Source organism: Aethalodelphis obliquidens, unplaced genomic scaffold, assembly GCF_003676395.1.
Source record: "Aethalodelphis obliquidens isolate GAN/ISIS:26980383/991018 unplaced genomic scaffold, ASM367639v1 scaffold8, whole genome shotgun sequence".
Lineage (NCBI taxonomy): Eukaryota > Metazoa > Chordata > Mammalia > Artiodactyla > Delphinidae > Aethalodelphis > Aethalodelphis obliquidens.
Window position 1 is genome coordinate 55318577 of NW_020837952.1, and position 20639 is coordinate 55339215.

At 47.0% G+C, this 20639-nt stretch overlaps 2 protein-coding genes and 1 long non-coding RNA gene across 6 annotated transcripts; 1 reads left to right on the plus strand and 2 right to left on the minus strand.

Moving 5' to 3' along the window:
* Nucleotides 1–297: 297 nt before the first annotated feature.
* LOC113621040 (uncharacterized) lies at nucleotides 298–2175 on the minus strand. Its single transcript, XR_003433007.1, has 2 exons — nucleotides 1416–2175; nucleotides 298–525 (listed from the first exon to the last, which is right to left on the minus strand). It is a non-coding gene; the product is annotated as an uncharacterized LOC113621040 (long non-coding RNA).
* Nucleotides 2151–4207, plus strand: TOMM22 (translocase of outer mitochondrial membrane 22). Its single transcript, XM_027107680.1, has 4 exons — nucleotides 2151–2291; nucleotides 2544–2662; nucleotides 3112–3229; nucleotides 3480–4207. The coding sequence occupies exons 1-4, from the start codon at nucleotides 2172–2174 to the stop codon at nucleotides 3552–3554; spliced, it is 432 nt and encodes a 143-aa protein (XP_026963481.1). The 5' UTR covers nucleotides 2151–2171; the 3' UTR covers nucleotides 3555–4207.
* A 219-nt stretch (nucleotides 4208–4426) lies between these two features.
* On the minus strand, nucleotides 4427–17701 carry JOSD1 (Josephin domain containing 1). 4 transcript variants are annotated; one of them, XM_027107679.1, is made up of 6 exons: nucleotides 16214–16327; nucleotides 15125–15390; nucleotides 9447–9630; nucleotides 8615–8743; nucleotides 8292–8486; nucleotides 4427–7647 (listed from the first exon to the last, which is right to left on the minus strand). In XM_027107679.1, exons 3-6 carry the CDS (start codon nucleotides 9509–9511, stop codon nucleotides 7548–7550), a joined length of 489 nt encoding a protein of 162 aa, XP_026963480.1. In that variant the 5' UTR covers nucleotides 9512–9630; nucleotides 15125–15390; nucleotides 16214–16327; the 3' UTR covers nucleotides 4427–7547. The 4 variants fall into 4 exon arrangements, with proteins under 4 accessions (XP_026963480.1, XP_026963478.1, XP_026963477.1 ...); XM_027107677.1 differs by lacking the exons at nucleotides 9447–9630; nucleotides 15125–15390 and adding an exon at nucleotides 17437–17701 and having other exon boundaries at nucleotides 16214–17033; XM_027107676.1 differs by lacking the exons at nucleotides 9447–9630; nucleotides 15125–15390 and adding an exon at nucleotides 17364–17701 and having other exon boundaries at nucleotides 16214–17033.
* Between the last annotated feature and the right edge of the window lie 2938 nt (nucleotides 17702–20639).

The window sequence follows — 20639 nt, forward strand, 5'->3', positions numbered from 1 at the left end:
AGCCTGCATGTCCGGAGCCTGTGCTCCACAATAGGAGAGGCCGCGATAGTGAGAGGCCCCCGCTTGCCACAACTAGAGAAAGCCCTCGCACAGAAACGAAGACCCAGGGACACAGCTAAAATAAATAAATAATTTTTTAAAAAGGAAGAGTGTTGGTCTTCCAGCATTTCTTAAAAGAGCCCATAAGAGAATCCAAAGCCATTGGCATCTGATTGCCCTTGCATTTATGTAGAGCTAGCCTGTTACCAACTCTGGTTCAGCTGCTCACTGCTCAAAAGCCAATACTCAGACAAGTGCTGGTTGGAAAAAAAGCTTGCTTTATTCAGGAGGTCAGCAACCTGGGGAGAAGGCGGACTCCAAAGATTCTGGGAGAATCATTTGGGGAGAGGGTCAGAGTCTTCCTTATCTTCCACTGTGTGCAGACTTTCTTCTGATTGGTTGGTGGTGAGGTAACAGGGCGGTGCTGCAGGAATCTTGCTCTCAGCCTGAGTTTACCATCCTGCACCTGCGTGGGGACCTTAGTTCCTGCAGAAGAACCCAAAGGTTATGTATATCTCTTGAGGAGGAACCAGGATCGCTGCACTGTTTCTTGACTGCTCCTCCTTTGTTTCTGCTTTCCCTCCCTTCCCTGATTAGCAACTGTTTGAACCTAACCTTTGGAACTCAGGGAAGGTCAGGGAAGCTGAAAGAAGCCTATTTCCTACAAACAAGAAACAGGGACAGGGAAAGGATTTGTACCTGGGAGGGACCCACAGGATCCTGCTTGGTTTCGAGCCTACTTTAAAAAAAAATTTAAATACATGCAAAAAGTATAATTCATAAATGTACAGCCTGACGAATTATCCAAAATGGGCATACCCATGGAAACACCACACACGTCAAGAAATAGAACTTTACCAGCACCCCAGACACTCTCCTGCCTTCCCAAATACTACCTCCTCTTCCTCCTCAAAGGGAATCACTACCTTTCTCACCATAGATTGGTTTTGCCTGTCTTTTAACTTTACCTAGTGGAATCAGACAGTAGGCACCCTTTTGTGACATGAAGACTTTTTGTAGTTAGAGCTGCCCTGTCCAAAGATAAAGAGGACACTCTATCTGGAGAAAGTGCAAACCCCGCCCCCCCTCCCCAGAATATGTAAACACAGGACAAGTCTCTCAAGTATCAGATAAGGATCAGGACTGTCCAATCCTGAGATTCTTCGGTTCCATGGTCAGTTGTCTAAAGAGGTATATCAAACTACCCTTGTATTAATAACTTGTGGGACACATTATAAAAAGGAGCATTTTCATCCATCATATGAAAATATGGATAATACCTAATGCTGGGGAGGGTGTGGAGAAAAGGACACTTTCATTTGCTATTGTGAAAGTATGTGATATAATAATTCCGAGGGCAATTAGCTAATACCTACCAAAATTTTAAATGTTCATACGTTTTGGCCAGCAAACCCACATCTTGAAATCCATCCTCCAGAAATACTTGCAGCAACCCTGTACTGTGCCTCAATCTCCTCATTTCTAAAATGGGGACAATAGGGACTTCCCTGGTAGTCCAGTGGTTAAGACTTGCGGCTCCCAATGCAGTGGGCACTGGTTCCATCCCTGGTTGGGGAACTAAGTTCCTGCATGCGGCATGGCCCGGCCAAAAAACATGGGGATAGTAGCACCTCAGTGGGTTGATGCAAAGATTAAATGAACGCCCCTCCCACCCCCGCCCTTCGCACGTACAAACAGTGCCTGGTACACTCTCGCCTTTGTTTTAGTACATTGGGACTGTTTACTTGACGTTTTCCCAGAAGACCAATACATCTCCAAATCTCTACTTTGCTCCTACCAAAAACAGCCCTCAGGGAAATGAAACTGGATTCGTGTTTGTCTACGTGCGATCTCTGGGAGGCTTGTTAAAATGCAGATTTTCGGGCTCACCCTAAGCCCACAGAACAGAATTAACCGCTGACGCACCCCGATTCAGGGCTTTAATAAGTTTCCCACGTGTCTCACGTTCTCCGACCTCCCGGCCGCCCTTTGCTGAAGGCCGGTGAAGCCCGCCTACCAGAGGGCAGCGCTCTTCCCCAGCTCTCCAGCCTCCGGCTCCCGGAAGGGCGGCTCTGTCCGCCGTCGGCGCCGCACTCGCCTCTTCTCTTCCGCTTCCGGTGTTCCCCACAGCCATGGCTGCCGCCGCCGCCGCCGCCGCGGGCCCTGGGGCGCCGCTGTCCCCGGACGAATTGCTTCCGAAAGGCGATGCCGAGAAGCCTGAGGAGGAGCTGGAGGAGGAAGACGACGAGGAGGTACTGGGCACTGCGGGGCGGAGCGGGGCTGGGAGGGTGCGGGCGGGGAGCGGGGGTGAGGGCTCCGCGTGCTGCAGGAGCGGGACGAAGGCGCGTCGCGGAGCCTGGAGAGGTCCGAGCAGAGGCGTCTCTGGGAGGCGGGGTGAGGCTCCGCTGGGGCCGGGGTGCCCTAGCTCCAGGAGACCGGCATGTCCCGGCGTCGGGGGGTGGTTACCGCTGCTTCGGCCCATATCCGCGCCTCCTCCACCACAGTTAGATGAGACTCTGTCGGAGAGACTGTGGGGTCTGACGGAGATGTTCCCCGAGAGAGTCCGGTCTGCGGCTGGAGCCACTTTTGATCTCTCCCTCTTCGTGGCTCAAAAAATGTACAGGTAAGGGACGAGGACAAAGACATTGGGGTGTGCCTGGGGTGACTAGGTGCCCTGAATGAACACGGGCTTTGGGAGCCGCAGACCTAGGTTGGATCACTGAGTGACCTTGGACTGGTGCTACTTTAACCTTTCTTGGTCTCTGTTTCCTCGTCTGTAAAGTGAGGATTCTTATTAGGCAGGGTCGTTGTGAGGATCAGCTCAGATTATGTGATATAATTAACGTATAAGTAGCACTGTGAGAACTCGGGAGAATGTTCAGACTGCTCTCACTAGACGTACAGTCTCTAGAACTGCTCCTCCTGTTTCCGGTAGGAGTACAGTGCAAGAGTTGGGTAGAACACGCCTACCAAGAACATCGGAACGTGCAGGGTGAGAGATTCGGTTACTGGTGAGGTCTTGGTGAAGCTGTGTATTTTTGTCTTGCCGTCGTGCTCATGCTCCCTCCGCAGGTTTTCCAGGGCAGCCTTGTGGATTGGAACCACTTCCTTCATGATCCTGGTTCTTCCGGTCGTCTTTGAGACTGAGAAGTTGCAGATGGAGCAGCAGCAGCAGCTGCAGCAGCGGCAGGTGAGCCCAGACCCTGGGCTTGTTGCCAGTAGTGGAGACATAAGTTGTTTATTCCTCCGGCACCTAGGTAGGGCGGTTAGTGTGCCGGAAGGGATTGGGATCCGGCCCACCCTCCTTTAGGTGCCTGACTGTGCCCTCAGCATTGTTTTCATAGACCTTGTCTGCCTGGATGAAAATGAGAAAATGATGATGATGAAAATGAGAGCCCTAGGTCTGTACAATGCCTTACACCCCTCCTTTTCTTTTCCAGATACTTCTAGGGCCTAATACAGGGCTGTCAGGAGGAATGCCCGGGGCTCTACCTTCACTTCCTGGAAAGATCTAGATTGTTACTGCTATGTTTGGCCTGTCTTGGTGGGAGAAGTTTGAAAATTCAATAGTGTTTGAACTGCTGATTATTGGATTTTTTTTATTTTTTTTTTTTTTTGAACTTTGGCACATTGATTTATCTAAACCTGGTGGGGAGAATTCTCCCCACATTGTCTCATGGAGAGACTCCTCACTTGCAACTGTGCCCTCCATGCTCTCCTGACTTATGTCTTCTGTCCTCACTCTGATACCAGAGTGCAGCAATGCAGATGGTTACTCCAGCTCCGGCCATCCCACCCCTTTCACTAAATTACTTCTGACGGAAGATCTCCTCACTATCCCATTGTGGGGTAGGAACTGATGCCATCGGGAAGGATGTGCCCCTGACCATTAACGACTGTTCGGTTTTTAAGAATGGGGATGTTGGGGAGGGACGTGCACACGAGATAGAATGCATTACAGCTGTGCTGTGAATTTCTGTGTATGTTGGAAAGGATGGAGAGAGGGCTGGCAACAGCTTCAGCCACAACGTGGGGACTGTGGAGGACAGAGCAGGAGCTCATTTCCTCTGCATATTTCAGCTGTTAGACGTGTGTGTGTCTAAAAGAGAAAAAAAAGTCAGTGCTCACTTTTTCTATTTAAATATTAAAAAATGATTCCAACCAAAAATGTCTTCCAAGTGCTCGTCATACATACCTTGAAATTATTTAGACCATTTTAGGACAAAGAAAACTGCCCCTCACATTTTCTCTCACCTGAGCCAGCACCACCGTTTAATACCGACTGATCCCTTAGGCCCACGTTAGTTAAATTCCCCGAGGTTAAAAAAAAATTCGTCTTTGACCAAGAACCTCTCTGAGTTCAAGCAATCAGTTTCAGATCCACCAGCAAAGGATTGGGTCCATGTACTTGCACAGTCTACAATGACATTATACAGTTATGAAGGGGGAATTCCCTGGTGGTCCAGTAGTTAGGACTCTGTGCTTCCACTGCAGGCAACACGGGTTCGATCCCTGTTTGGGGAACTAAGATCCCACATGCTGTGAAGCTCGGCCAAAGGGAAAAAAAAGAAAAAACAATAATTATAAAGAACTTGCAAAGAATGACATAGTATTGCTATCTAGTCTGGGGATAGGAAGGTTGCAAATAGAACACCTTGGGTTTGTTCTTTTTGAAAATACAGTTGACCCTTGAACAACACGGGGTTAGGGGAACTGACGCTCCTTGCAGTCAAATGCCTGTGCATTTCTTTTAAAAATCATTGGCCCTCTGTGTCTTCTGTCCAACCAATCACAGTTCATGTGGCACTGTAGTATTTCTTGAAAAAAGTTCACGTGTAAGTGGACCCCCCGAGTTCAAACCTGTGCTGTTTGAGGATCGATTGTAATTGCTCATGAGCTATTGACAGTGAATCCAACTGTAGCCCTATTTTTGAACTTGTAATTTTTCCATTTCACACACATTTTTATTGGCATTGTGCTAGTAACAATACTAAGTCTTTTATGTGGGTTGCTGGAACTATACTATACAATTTAGGAGGTGGTATAGTATTCTCATTTTACAGAAGAGGAAAACAGTCCCAGAAAGGTTAAGTGATCTGTTCCAGGCTGAATAGAAAATGCCTGATCTGAATTCAAATCTAGTCAGTCTGGCTCGGAATCCTGCTATGTACTTGGTGCTGGGGCCTCCCAGGTCCTCTGTGAAAATACATAATCTTCCAGGGAAGATTAACCAGGGAAGAACAGTCACTTGTCAGTAAAGAAAACTTGTACTTAAGATTAGGGTTAGGGGTTCTTCATGTTGTGGAGCCTAGTTTTTACAAATTAAGTCGAAAAGTCTCGGGCTTTTTCTGAATCAAGTCCTACTTGGTGAGTATTTTGTCTGGATTTTTGAAGTGAGAGAGGTCTGGCCAAAGCACAGTATGTCTCTAAAAGATGACTTATGGTGGTAGTGAATTCCTTCCAAAGCAGCATCATACTAAACTTCACTTTTTTTAATGTACATAATTATAGAATTCAGACAGATGAAATTTATGTATGGAGTTTTCCATTTTTAATATTTGGTTAAACAAAATACATCTTTTGTAAACAAACCCAGCACAAGGCCAACAAAAAGGAATAAAAGCAAGAAAAACAAAAAGCCTAGGGTTGCCCCTTACTGGGCATCAGGGTCAGGCCTGCCCCCTTTCTTATAGGAAGTGGGGCCTTTTGCCCTTGGGCATCAGCATAGGTCCCTGTTCCTAAGCACCAGAATTGGATATGAACAGAGAAACCAGCCCTGAAATGTTTAAGCGTCTTTGCATATATCCCACTGGCTCATGGACTCCAAGTGCATGGGGACTCCTTTGAAGTGCCGTTTGCACAGGCCCCAGCAGATTGGTGGCGAGGAGTTTCCTTCTCCTCCCAGGAAATGGCTTACATCACTGACAGTGCCAATGGACCCAAGGTCCTGCTTGTGACAATGAGCAAGGTTGGCTGTAACTTCTGGCTGGTGGTGGTTGGAATGTCTGTGCAGGGGCGAAGAGCTCCCTGTGGTGCCAAGCAGGTCTGGTGTAGAAAATGGTGCAGAAGAGAATGCGGCCACTTGCTGAGTGCGGCCACTTGTTACTCAGCATAAAAAATGGCCTTGTTGGATTGAAGATACATGTGCAGAAAAAGTGCTGGTGTAAACATGCACTCCAGTCACAGTGGGGAGAAAGCCTCAGCTTCATCCCGTTAAGCTTGCTCAGGCTGGACATGCAAGCCCCAGGCTGGCTCTGCTATTGGAGAGGTCTGGCCAGTGGGGCAGCTCTCAGACCTGCCGAAACCACTGACCTGTGAGGGCTGGACAGGCCATCCTTGCCTGCCCGCCTGCCCTGAGACAACCACAGCCACTGTGGTGACAGGCGGTGTAGTATGACCCTTACTTCTTTTGTTTTCCCAAGTTACGGGGAGAAAAGTGGCCTACAACTATTTAAAGAGGTAGGGGGCGGGTCCATTCTCAGCTGATCTGTAAAGGAAGCTACAGAGAGATGACAAAGCGTAATGCACATATCCACCCAATGTGAGGGCTCTGCTTCTTGTCACTACAGTGACTCCAAGCCTAGGACTTCTACCCATTCTAGCTGCTCCAGGTCTCTGAAGGCTTATCTTCCCAATACTTTCCTTGCCCAACTCTGTCTCAAACTAGTAGTATTTGATGTCAAAGGCAGTCTTATTTTTTTCCTGATTTTTGCCAGAGTGGGTCAGCTGGGAAAACTGCCCTTTTGCCTATCTTGTGCCTCAAAGCCTCCTAAACCAGTGCAATGCAGTGAAGTGGGAGGGATGATGCTGGAGTGAGGCGGACAGGCTGCCCATGCCTGCCCCAGCCTGGTTCTGGCCACATCCTCTTAGGTATCTAGCTCACCCTGTCACACTAGAATATCGCAGGATTCAACCGCCCGGCATGGATTAGAGAACTTTTCATTATAAAACTCCAAGGATGGCCATAAACCACTCTTAAAAACGGGGTAAGGGCGGCATTAAGGGTTGGAGACAGCATGCTGTACTGCTGCTGCAGTTTTGGAGATGGTTTCCTGAGAGGCCTTTTTGCTCTAAGTCCTTCAAACCCGTCAGCATGGGCTTTGCCTGTACTGTGTCTTCAGACCCACTGGTTGCCAGGAAAGGGGAAGTGAAGACAGCATCTCCAGGTGAGTCAGAGCAGCAGTGAACTCCAGCAAAGCCTCTGGCAAGTCCTCAGAGAAACGGGGAAATAAGCTAAGACCCACCTTTCTTTCTCCTCTCTTAAATAAAACAAAAGTCTTCCATAGCTTGCCTTAAGCACACAGAGCTCCTACTTTCCTTTCCCAGAACAAGTAACGCTGGTTGGTTCTGTAACAGTCTACATGTCTGTCCTATTGCACTGTCAAATCTGAGGGGAAAAACCCGATGAGATGTTTGGGGACGTGGCAAGGGCAGACCCACTGTAGAGGCCACAGCACATCACAGAGGATTTCGGGGGTTGAGGTGAGGGAAGGCTGGGTAGAACTGTGTTACACATCAGCCCTCCAACTCTGATGGGCCTCCACCTCTTCTGGTACCACCAGCAGGAGTTCACAGTTCTTTCCTCGCAAATGATGTTTTAAAAATTTCCTACAGGAAAAAAGGGTAGATGAAAGAGAAAATGAAAATGCTAGTAAAATTGCAAACTCCAGTCTTGGGGCCACATGTTCGCCAGACAGGACCCTTGTTATTTTTACCCTTGGCTGCCCTAAACACGCTCTAGTAGTGATCTGTTCTTGGAGGAGTCCACATTTGGTTACCCCTCAATCTGTCCAGTTAAATTTCCAATCTGAATTTTTGCTCATCCTCATATGTTGCTGCCAACAGTAGCCAGTTCTGTGAGGAACAGAGCCCAAAGTACTCTAAAGGACTTATAATTGTAAAAAAAAAGAAAAAGAAGAAGAAGAAGGAGTTTCTTCTTTGGTTCCAGGGAAATTTAGCCCCCTCTGGCCCAAATGTTTGCCTTCCTTTCATTGAACTGGCAGCTATACTGTCAAGTTGGAGAATGTTACAATGCCAGTCCCGCCAGACTAGAAAGCCAGCATCCCAGGTAATGGGACTTCTCTACCAATGGGATTTAATGTCTTCATGGGCCATCAAAGATTCAGGTCTTTTTAAAGTCTGAAACCCTATGATTCTAAGTGACAATAAGGAGAGGACCCAAGGAACTAGGAATTTCATTTCCTTTGTCCAAAGATAAGCTCAACTTGCCACTACATCAGCCACACAGGTACCTGAGCTCGCCCTCGCCTCCAATCCATTCGGGCATCTTCAGTTTGGAGTCGAGGTTGTAGTAGGCACCTCCCACCTCTCGAACACAGATCCAATGCTGCCTTTTGAGTGGCAACTTCAGTGGACCCCAACACAGGCTGGAGGGCAGATTCATGATGAAGCCCATAACGTTAGTGAGAGCAATGGCGCCGACATCCCTGCAGAACAGAAACGGTATTGGGCTCTGCAGCAGCCAACTCCCCCGGATTCCCCAGCTGTAACACCACCACTGGCCACCTCCCCGGCTGAATGCCAGTTCTCATCAAGTCAAGCCTGGTTCAATTACCTGCGCTTGTCCCACCAAACAGCTTCATAGCCTTTGGTTTGAAGTGCTGCCATAATGACGTTCACATCGTAGTTCCCATTTCCCAGCATGCTCTTCTTGTGGGGGGTCACCATGGTGTTTGGAGACAACCTGCAAATGTGAAAGGAGGAAAGCTGAGACTTGCTGGTCAACATAACCCCTCCTGGCCCTGCACTGGCAGGGACAAAAGAGCACTTTACACCACTGCCCCTGGAAGCTTGTTTCCTCCCATTCAAGTAAATGTAACGAGTTCTCACCAAAGTATTTTGAAGTCTGGGCTCCTGCTTCCCTAGGGATTACCTTTCCTTTTATGAAAAACAATAATTCAGTAGCAGTGGGGCCTATCTGCCTGCCATTTAGAAAGTATGTCTCCAGTGAATTCAATGGATACAGAGAATGTTCCACGAAGCAGTCTCATCTATGAAATCCCCAGTCTTCCCATTTCTGCAGTCTTCTTCCTTGCTGATCTTTCTGCCTTGATACAGCCTTTTTTTTAACATTAAAAATAGTATTTGATAGTTTGATTGCATGGGTAGTATTTCTTACACTTTAAATGCTTTCTGTTTAAGGCTTGCATACTTGGTAATCATCAATCATTAAATACTCAAAGGCCTACAGGGGCTCAGACAGGTAACATAAATGTATGAACTGGGACCACATAAGGCAATATAAAGTAGTAAGGCCCATATTAAACTGAAATTCATGAACCACCTAAAGGTATTCTGAATATACACGTGTGTAAAATACCTGAATTAAAAAAAAAAAACAAACACAAATTGGAAAAAAATTTTCTACCAGATAAACAAAACTCAACTGCAGTGTGGTTTGCTCACTGGCTTTAAGCCACCTTTGCCCAGGCCTCTTTAGCCACTCCTCCATCTCATGACAAGGTCAGTTCTGAAGGCATTCCCAATCCTATTAATTTGCTTTCATAGGCGGCGCAGGCCAGGACCTGAGGAAAGGCCATCTTGAAGGAAGGGGCAGCATGCCTTTCACCTCTGTGTGAAGGGGAGGAAGGGAAATGACGTGAGTTCCTCAGGAATAAAAGTGGAGAGCGGATGTCTAGGAGGTTGCTAAATGCCATCTCCAGGAGAGAATCAGATCTTTAGGTCAACTCTAAAAACTTAAGAAATCTTATACTCTATATACAGCAACCATACTGATATTTTTCCAACATAAAACATACCCCTGCCACTACTTAAACCCTCCAAGGCTCCCAAAGCACTTAAATACGATCTAAACTACTTCCTCTGGCCTGCAAGGCCCTTAGGATTCTGCTGACCTCCTCCCTACCTCTTAGCACAAACATCTTTTCTCTGCAATCTGAACACACAAAGCTCTTTCTCACTGGAGGGCCTTTGCACTCACTGTTCCCGCTGTCTGGAATCCTCTTCCCCTAGATCTCCACTTGCTCTGCTCCTCATTTTTTGGGTCTCAAGTGTTATTGCCCTAGAGGCCTTTTCTGACCACCCAACCTTACGTTTCTCCCAGTCATTTCCTCTTACATCCACCTGCTTTAATTATAGCTCGTGTTACTACTGGACGTGTTTTCTGACCTGCGTGTTTTTCCACACTAGAAAGACAGCAGGGGCCTTCTCTACCCATCACCAGACCTCAAAGAATACCTGGCACATGACAGGTGCTCGAGGGACGTTTGTTGAAATGTTTTCCATGTTTATTTTGTTTTCCCTCTCTCTTGCCCTGTAAATATTAGCGGACCCTTAAAATAATAAGGGCTTATATGCTAGCCTCCAGAGTTAGCAAAGAAGGGGATCTGAGGACACTAAACTCCACTCTGCAACCAAACTTTGTTTTACCTGTGACAATAAATACCGTTTAGTGAAAACTTCTCTGCCATGCCTGATGATAGATGCTTTCATATATGTATCTCATTTAATCCTCACAAGAAGCTATGAATTATTACCATTTTATGGGTTTAGAAACTGAAGTTTGGTGATTTAAAATGACTAGCCCGTGATCACTTCCCTTATAGATGACAGAACTAGGATTCAAACTCGGGTTTGTTTGAATCCAAAGTTCTGCTTCCTGTCTTACGGCAAGGACTCATGAATCAGAGTGGCTGGTGGCGGTGGGCTGATAAGAGGAAAGGCCAGCTGAGTCCCTTGGCCTGGGCCTAAAATGTAGCTTAACAGGACAAAGGCTCTCAGTGGGTTCTTGGGCACTTGGATTAAATGAGAAAGCCTATGAAAGTCTATCTCAAGATATATCAAGTTACTCTCCCTTCACCAACTTTTCAGTAGCTTCTCAATACCTTCAGAGAAGTCTCCAGCCAGTAGACGCATGAAGGTTCCAGCAAAGAAGCTGCTGAGTCCTCCACCTCTTTCACCATCTAACTCCCTACCAAGCTCAAACCTTAGTGCTGCGTTTCCCCGCAATGCGCTCCTCAGAGGATCACAGAGGCATTTAATACAATAGCTGAATGAATCAAGTAAACAGGTTTCCTACAGGTTTTCTTGAAGCCCCTAATATGCTAATATTTACCTTGAGTCTCGGGGAGAGGGTGTACAAAAGGTTTCAGCTCCCAAACAGGTTTGACCACACATTTTTTTTGAGGTGCATCTTCTAGGACTAGTGTTCCAAGTGTCTCTTCTCCTTGTCCTACATCAATCTCAGATTCAAATCCTTGCCTGTCTATTCCTACTATCTCTCCCCTAACTGGAGGCTCCTCACCTCACACCTGGATTTAAAAAAAAATATTTTAATCTTTTGGCTGCACCATGCAACATGTGGGATCTTAGTTCCCCGACCAGGCATCGAGCCCTCGTCCCCTGTATTGGAAGCGTCTTAACCACTGGACCACCAGAGAAGTCCCACACCTGGATTTTTTGACACAGGTTCCTAAACTGACCTCCTTGCTTCCAAATGCTCCTTCCACCTATTCAGGCTTTATGTTCCTGCCACCTTCACCAAGGTATCATTTCACTCACTTACATAAGAACTGTCAGTAGAGCCAGTTGCCTGGTTGGCCAACTCCAACCCTCCCAGCCCCACTTGACCTGCTGTTTCCCTTTCATTGGGCTTAGTGTACTTCAGGTACCATGACCATGTGGCCTCTCTTCTTTTATCCTAGTTCCTGTTTCAAGCTAAATCCTAAAGCTTCTTCAAGCTCAACCTAACATCCTACCTCTTCCATGGAATCCTTCCTGGCTCCAGTGCAGCAGAAAAAGGAGGGAGATCAGGAGGACCACACACATCTGAGTTCATATCCAAGCAGAATCAATATCAATTCTGAGATTTAGTCTCCATGCCTGTTAGCTTCTCTGTAAAAATGGGAATGATTCCTATCTTATAGGATCATTGAAGAATTCACTTATTTTATACATGTCCAACAAAATAGTAAATTCCCAAAGCAAAGGGGATGACTCATCTCCTCTGTATCTCTCACAGCTGGGCATTGGCAACTGCATAACCATGTGTCTGTCAAACCAATCAATGTAGGAAATGCTAAGAATGGTTTCCAACTCACTCCTAGAAGAGTGGCCATTTGAGTAAGTGGGATCCATCCAGTGTGCCCATTATACCAGTGCTTGTTTTTACTTTGACAATAATCAAGTGCCCACTGTGTTGGCTATTTTTATGAGATTTATCACTTAATCCTTCCAACAATCTTGAGATAGAAATTAACCCCATAGTGTAAGTAAGGAAGCTGAGGTACAAAGAGGTTATGGTGACTTGTACAGTCATATACAGCTAGTGAGTGGCAGAGCTGGGATTCCACCTCTAAACCTAAAGCTACAATGAACAGTCTCCTGGATATTTCAACACACTGATCCCACTGAATTCCATGGGAATTCTACTCTGTCCCAATGGAATGTTTTCTTGAGACTCCTCGGCAAACTCCTATTCAGGACTGTCTTAATTATTTCCACGGAAATTCTGGACTATACGCTAGCCTCTCATTTTTGTCACCATACGCAGAGGTTAGAGCCATACGATTTGAAGTGATCTACAACTGAGAAGATGGATTCTAGTCCAGGTCTCTCCACTGTTGTCTGTGCCCTCAGTTAAGTCTCTGGTCCTCTCTTATAGTTACCACTGTGTCTGGCTAAGGTGATGTTTCAGGTTTGAATGAAAAGGAAATGTGGAAACATGTCATCAAGATTCCTTTTTTCCCTTAATTTTTTCCTTTTTATAAGTTCTGAGGTGTGACCTTAGAAAATATGGCTCAGAACTTCCTAATGTGTTTTTAAATTATTAAATACATAAAGCACAGCTTAAATACATAAAGCACAGATCACAGCGCCAGGTACACAAAAGTACTCTGTAGGTGCTGGCGATGATGATGACGAGGAGGAGTCTGTCCAGCCCTTGGATGAGAAAATTTAAATCTCTAGAGATTAACACTCAACAACACCTTTTCTCCATTTACAACCGCCATACCTTTAAATGTGACGCCTTCCTTTAAATGTGTGCTCAGGGACTTTTTAATGGGGAGGCAGGAGGGCTTCTCTGTGGTAGAGGATGTTCACCAGTATCTATAATCTCTTATAGTCTGACCTTTTCTCCAATTGCAGTTGTTCATCCTTTTCAAACCAATGATCTCTTTGTGACCACTATCTTCAAATCCTGGATTGAGCCTGTCACACCTGACTCCTCTCTTCCCTGTTCCTGTGTTGCTGCCGAGTCATTAGCTTAGTCCTGTCTAAATTCCTATTCATTTCTATTCCAGCCATGAGTCATCTCATACCCACAACTGCATTGAAACTCCACCCTGCTTTTGTATTCTGTCTGGCTAAAATTCAACTGCTAGAATGAACTTCCTCTCAACAAATGTCATTAATCAAAAATTGTGTCCCATTTCTACCATTCATCAGCCACATCTTCAAGAAAGCATATAACTTAAGATCTGGGAATTTAAAATTATCTAGTTAACATTACTGCCAACATTACTCTTCTTTTCTGTTAAAATCCAAATGGATTATTTTTTTCCCTTTAGATTGCTCTGAATTCCATGGTTCTAAATTCACTTAAGTCTTTTCTCAAGGCCGGGTCAATGGATAGTTCTAAGACGTACTTCTCTGCAGCTGAGTCTTGTTCAGCTTGTTTTCTTTACAGTGTGTAGTGGTGCCTGGCATACTGAAGGCAGCTAGTAAATGTTTCTCGTTTAAAAAATTCTATCTCCTCTCCCTCACCTCTCCTCCCTTTGTTTTTTCCTCTCATCCCTTTCACACTTCTTTGTTTCTATTTATCCACACCGAATCTTCCCATATTAAATACTCCATACAGAATTCCACCTCTGGAGTGGTAGGGTACAGATATTCTCATATGTACTGGTCTGCTGTTACTCTGAGGTGGATCTTGTGCTGATAGGTACCTGGGGGAATGTAGTACAACTTGCTAAAGCTTCAAAAGCCAGGAATAGAACTTTGGTTCCATGTGAGTGTTTAGCAAATATTTAGCGTTCTTTCATTCAGGGAAAACATAGCTGAAAAAGTCCTGCTATTATCCACAAACAGCTTATAGTCCACATCTTCAAACCCAGGCCCAACTTCCTAGCAGGGTGAACAGCTACTGATGATGTAATTGCTCTGAGACACCTTCCCAATACTCAGGAAGTAGCAGAGCAGATAGGAAAGCAGGCCCTCCATTCACAAAGCTTGGGACCAAATCCTACAACTAATAGCTCTGTGAACTCTGTTCCCTCATCTGGAAAGATGAAAAATAACAGGATCTACCTTTTTTTTTTTTTTTTGGCCGCACAGCATGTGGGATGTTATCTCCCTGACCAGGGATCCAACCAGCGCCCCCTGCAGTGGAAGTGCGGAGTCTTAACCACTGGACCGCCAAGGAAGTCCCAGGATCTACCCTTAAGATTGGTGTCAGGAGTGAGTTAACACAAGGAAAGCACTCAGAACAGTGCTTTGCACAGAGTGAGTGTTCATCTGTGTTAGTGATCATCATCATGTCAGATCCAGGCCAAATTTAGAGAAGTGGAAAACTTCTGAATGGACACACTGAATCTTGGAATTGACATTGACTAGTGAGTGAAACTGGGCAAATTGCTTAAATGGAAACCTAGTTTCCTAGGATCACTACTGATAAGGTTGTTGCAGGGCTGTCACAGAGTACCAAGTACCAAGCAAGTTCAAGGACTCACTGTCAGTCTTTTTCTTCTCCCTAGACTTCGATTAGGAAATAATCTGAAAATATCCAATTAGGAGAAGAAGATATATTAATGGCTGCCAAAAGGAAGCAGTCTAAGGGACTGGCCTCCTTTCTGCTTTCAGCTACACGACCTAGCAATCTGAGACAAGTTATCTCACCTCCCAGGGCCCTGTTTCCTGAAAAGAGTTAATTCTACTTGCCAGATGATGGCCATGATGCAAAGGACACATCTGCCCTGCTAAGGCATTACTATGGTTATTACTGACACTGGAAAATAATTACTCTCATTACAATTTTGTCAGCACACTGGGATTAACATTCTTTTAAGAGAGGGCCTACGGTTCTTTCAGGGTAAGTGGTCCATACCTATGCTTCATAAATCACCCCAAATAGGTTGTTCCCAGCTGTAATTCAGGCCCTCTGGGGCAATCATTTCATTTCTGAATGGAGTCAGAGAAGGGTCTTCTGGAACTGCCAATATACATTGCTTGAAGAATTCTTGGGCTTTCTCTGCACTGAGAATTGAGCGGGATAACTCTTTATAAGCTGGCGTAGTGAGACAGGCGCACCGTCAGAGTTGCTATGGACAGCACACGTGCTGAACCAGCCACTGCAGAACCATTTCTCATACCCTTTGAGAGAAGAATTTTAGAACATCAAAGCTGACAGAAGAAAGCTGAACTTCTATCAACCTGTCCGGTAGTGTTTGGAAAGTGGATAAGAAAGGCCCTCTAGAATGAAGTAGAAAGGGGAGGGGACCTAGAGTCAGCTTCAAATCACAGCTTTGCTACTTAGAAGCTATTTGGACAAATTACCTGACCTTTCTTTCTGTTTATCAGTAAAATAGAGACAGTAAATCTACTGTTAGGAGAGCTACACAAAACACTATATGAAAAGCACCAGCCCCAGCACACGGCCTCGTAGAAAAGCTGAGCGCTGTGTATATACCCTTCTTATGGAACCCACTACATTCCAACCCTGATGACAGGTGACTGAGTGTGTACGTATCTTGTCCCCCTTCTAGACTCTAAACTCCTTGGGGACAGGACTTGACAGGCATTAACAGCATAGTGGTCAACAGCACAGCAACAACAAACCCGGATTCAAGCCTGGCTTCATCTCTTGTTATGTTACCTTGGGCAAATTACTGAACTTCTCTGAGCCCTGTCTTTATCCATAAAATGGAAATGACAACACAGATTCCAATGGATTGTAGAAGGGATCACTTGAGGTAACACCACTGAGGCTCTTAGCACTGTGCCCAGCCCACTGTTAAGTGCTCAGTAAATGGTCCTGATTATTCACTTTCCCATTCCTGTGTCCCTTATACCTGCTAACAGCATTTAGCTAACAATTCCTGTTGGTTTGAAGGTTTATGCAGCAGAGACGCTGCCCCACGCGCAGAAATTCAAAAAGAGCACAGAAAGATAGAGGCACCAAGAAGGAGTCCCCTACCTCTGGAAAATCTCTTGCAGCGTGTCCCGGGTGAAGGCATTGCTGTCCTGGAAGACGTTATTGAGGGCGTGCAGAGCACAAAGCTCCCTGCGCTGCTTCTCATGGTAGATTTGTAGGGGTGTAGCCTGGGGCAGCTCCAATGATTCGGATTTGGCCTTGTCTCCTTTCCATGGCACGCAACTCATGTTTTTCGTTTTAGGTTCCAGAGAGGGCTAAAAACACCCCACTCTTTCCTCCTGAGGAGGAATGTAAGCTTCTCAGTCTTTGCAGGATTCCTGAGGTCTACCTTATTTTCTGATGTCCATGATTTATGCTTTGTCACGGGGAGAAAAGGCTGTAATCAGAAGGAACAATAATCCCCCTCTTCTCAAAACAAAGATAACTTTCGGATTTAGTGTATTTTGCCACCACTGTCGAAGTGCAGAAGTTTTAAAAAATCATATAAAATCTAAGACCTTGTTTTCCTTCTTCCACCCTCCTCTTCTACCCCTTCCAAAAACACACGATTTTCTTGCTGTATTTTCCTTTCTGCAAATGCCAACCAGGCCTCAAGGCAGGAGGACCGAACGGAGTCGGTCACATCGCTCCTTTTCTTCCATTTCTTTGGAACCACAACGCCACTGACTCAGGAAACAAGGCCTAGGTGGTGGATAAAACGCAAATTTCGAGCAGCTAGCGAGGGCCGGCCAGCGTGGGATCGCGGGCCCTGCTGGGGCGTCGGGGGAGGCTCTCCATCCTCTCGGGTGCGGTGGGACCCCGCGGGGCCGAGGCCGGCGCAGCTCCCTCGGAAAGCGCGGACTCTCACCCTCTCGCCGCGGCCCTACGGGGAAGACAACTCCTGTCAGCTCCGGCGGTCGGGTGGGCCGCGGCAGAGGACCAGGCTGCCCAGGGAAGCTGCGCGGCGGGTCCGGCCCCAGCCCCAAGGAAGGTCCTGCACTGCGACGGGCAGGCCCGCGAGGGGTGGGGCCGGACAATTCGTCTCGCCCTCGGGGGCCCAGGCCCACCCAGCTCGCCGCCCCCACCCCAACCTCCCCGGCCGTCACGTGAGTGCAAGCCGAGGCGCCCTCCCGCCGCTCCCCTAACCCCGACCCCGCCCGGTCTCCCGCGCCGCCTGGACAGCGTGCGGACGCGCCGCCGGTCGCCCCCTCACCGCTGCAGGCCGCCACCTGGAGCTGCGAGCCGCCACCTGGGCCGCGCTCGGGCGGGCGAGCGAGCGCGCGCACCTGAGCCCGACGTCAGCGGCCCCAGCCCAGCGCGTGCTCCGAAAACGCCCTCCTTCGCCGTCCCAGCTCCCGCCCCGCCGCGGCGTCCGCTCTGACGTCGCCCTGACGTCAGCGGCGCCGGCTGTGGGGTCGCGGCCGCCGTGCGTCTGTTGCGCGGGTGCACGCTGCGTTGGGTCTCCTGGCGGTGTGGGGTGGGTAGCCCGGCGGCGGCTGTAGCGGCGACTCGCCGCAGGTAGAGATAGTGCCCGGCTCCTCGGCTGGTGCCCGGATCCTCTGTTCTCTCCCTCCGGGACTGGGCAGGCCGGGCGGCCGGTGGGAGTCCCGCCCCGATGCCTGTCCCGCCCCTCTCGTCCCACGGGCGTCGGCTCAGTTCCGGGGCGGCGACCCAGCCTGGGGCTACACTTCGCGACTCTCCCCAGCCCTCCCGTCTTTCTGATCAGGCTTTTTGGGCCGAGTGCTTTCGCGAACCCGGACTAGTTTCACTTGCGCTGGCCGTTTTATCTTTGTCTAGCATGCCGTTCGCCAGGTGATTTCAAAGCACCTTACTGACGCGGTCGGGCGCAAATTCTCTTGTTTAGTGGGCCCGACCGCCCTCACTTTCCGGGAACTCTGAGGGTAAGTGCCTCGCCGGGAGTCACGTTTCAAGTGGAATAATCCTATTTCAGTTCCTTGGTGTCGTATTTCGGCTTGCTACTCACAGACCACTGCCCTTTTGCCTTCGGGTTCCCGTCTGGTCTCACAGTGGCGGCCGTAGAGCTTTCCTCTGAGTTTCTTAAGGCGTAAGTGCATTGTGTGTGTCAGGAAGATGAACTCAGTCCCACATGGATTGTTTTCCCTTTTTTTTTACCCAAAGACATGTGGAAGGCTTCAGCAAATATTCATCATCCACTTTAGTGTTGCTATCCTTTTGGATTTTTGTTCAGAAAGTTGGAAAAACAATAAAAGAAAAGATCACACTTAATTCAGTCATTTCTTTAATCCTGCTTCAACACAGCTCAACACTTAAAACACAAACATCAACTGAGTAAATCTGAAAATCTACTTGGCCTACTAAACAACTCATGAATCGGGCAGCATCCCGCCTAGTAAATAGAAAGGCACTCCTAGGAGTTGTGCAAAATGGAAAGTTTTCAATAGGCAGAAGAAAGAGTGGATTGTATTAGGGAAGGTCACATTCCCTTATAGGAAGCAAGGGGTCTTATCAGGCAGATTACCTCACTAGTGTTGTTCAGGAAATTCCAGAGTGATTGGTTTAAGATTCTACTCCTGATAGAGGTTGAAACTGCAGTTAGGTTAGGTGTTAAATCTTGGTGGGGCTCAACACAAGTGACTCCATTTGGGGCTTGTTTCTTTTTAACAACACCATTACACTAAACACAGAATTATCACTTAACATACTTGCTCGTGTGCCTACCATGTGGTTGGGAGTCCTCTGCCCTCTTCCAGACAACTTTTGAATCATCTTAAATTTTTATTATCTGTAAGCCATCTAAGAATTACAGTTATATTTGTGCATGATTCGTAATTGAGGCTTACAAACATTGTTCTTCTAAGTGCTTTACTTATATTAACTCATTTACTGCTAACCTGTTAGGTAGGTACTTTTTTTTTTTTAGATGACAGCTGAAGCACAGAGAGGTTAATTAACTTGCTTGAGGTCACATAGCTAGTAAATAGTGGACCTAGGATTTGAACCTAGGTTCTAACCTGTCTTCCGAAAGAGGATGTAAAGATGGTAAGGAATTCCCTCTCTAAAATGTGATTTCAGATTTCTCTAGTCAATTCAAAAAGCACCTTCTCTGAGAATATTTTTTTTTTCTGGGTAAAGCCCTGTAATGAGAAGGGCATGTTTTTTAGCTTACCATCAGGTGTCAGCACATTCTGAACTTGAACTTTTTCTAGAAGAGCCAGTTGGTAAGATTCTAAATATCACTATTATTCTGGAGTATAATGCCACAATATTTGGCTCTTCTGCCAAATTGAGATTTTAATATTTTTATCTACCTCATAGAGGCATATGTAGGATAGCGGTGAGCCATTTCACCAGAAAAAAAAAACTGAAGAACTATTATCAAGACCTTTGGAGTTGGGTGGCTTCTCATCCCAGATTCTCACCTGTGTTTGTACAGATAAGATTTGATTGGGGACTTCCCTGGTGGCCCCGTGGTTAAGACTCCAGGCTCCCAATGCAGGGGGCCTGGGTTCAAGCCCTGGTCGGGGAACTAGATCCCGCATGCAGCAACTAAGATCCCGTGTGCCATGCAACTAAGACCTGGTGCAGCCAAATATTAAAAAAAAAAAAAAAAAAAAAAAGATTTGATCGTAGTTGCAAACAGGAACAAGAAGTTGCCTCTTAACTCTCAAGTAGATCCCTGAAACTGAAGGCTCTTTGGAACCCTGCCTCTTGCTCACAAAATCTTGTGTTCCAAACCCCTAAATCTGGGTATGTTATCTCCTGAAATAGCTGCTCTTTCTTGCTTGCTGCCTGGGACGAGTGGCCATGGCCAGCATTATTAGAGTTTGACTAATCCCTAATTTCATCAAGCTCTTCAGTCTTTTCGAAGAGGAATTCAAGACAGTAAAACTTCTGCTGATAGTGTTTTGGGTTGGGTTTTACACAGCTGATGACACAGGAAGAATCATCCATAGGAAACTACCTTAACAGACTCTAGATCTCGGCCTTACAGTTCACAAATGTGTTGAGGTACTTTTGGCTTCTATTGAGCTAGTTGCCTCATTTTGGTCGTGTAACTGCTCTCTCCGCAGAGGCAATGAATGGAGAATTCTCCCTAAGGTCAGCGTTCAGTTAATTGCCGCGCTCTGGCTGCCGTAGTATTCCAGACATCGATCCTAGTGTTAAAATTGCCTGGAGACTGCCAGCAGGTCGAAGATCAGTCTTCAGTGACTGCCCGGAGTCACTGAGTTGAGTGGGTGGCGCCTTGCGCAGTTTACTATCTCCGTGGGCGGTGGCCCGAGGCGCGGGACTTGTCCGAAGACTGGATTGGGCCTTTCACCTGTCTATCATCGGAAGGCTCTCCGCCCCCGACTGCCTAGCAGCAGGATTTGGAAGCTGAGCACTGCCTCTGAAAACAAGGAGAGTGATGGGCGGTGAAGCTAAGCGTTGTGTGTATTTCTCTCATTGTATGACTGCTGTGTCAGTCGTGCTCTGCTCTGCTCCCATTGGCGGGAAGGCTCCTGGCAGG

Excerpts from the sequence above, each read along its gene's own strand:
- TOMM22 (XM_027107680.1), top strand. The coding sequence starts at position 2,172 with ATGGCTGCCGCCGCCGCCGCCGCCGCGGGCCCTGGGGCGCCGCTGTCC. Across the intron at positions 2,663-3,111 it reads GTGGCTCAAAAAATGTACAG|GTTTTCCAGGGCAGCCTTGT; the intron begins GTAAGGGACGAG and ends CTCCCTCCGCAG. Across the intron at positions 3,230-3,479 it reads AGCAGCTGCAGCAGCGGCAG|ATACTTCTAGGGCCTAATAC; the intron begins GTGAGCCCAGAC and ends TTTCTTTTCCAG.
- JOSD1 (XM_027107677.1), bottom strand. The coding sequence starts at position 16,398 with ATGAGTTGCGTGCCATGGAAAGGAGACAAGGCCAAATCCGAATCATTG. Across the intron at positions 8,744-16,213 it reads CTGCAAGAGATTTTCCAGAG|GTTGTCTCCAAACACCATGG; the intron begins GTAGGGGACTCC and ends TCACATTTGCAG. Across the intron at positions 8,487-8,614 it reads GTTTGGTGGGACAAGCGCAG|GGATGTCGGCGCCATTGCTC; the intron begins GTAATTGAACCA and ends TCTGTTCTGCAG.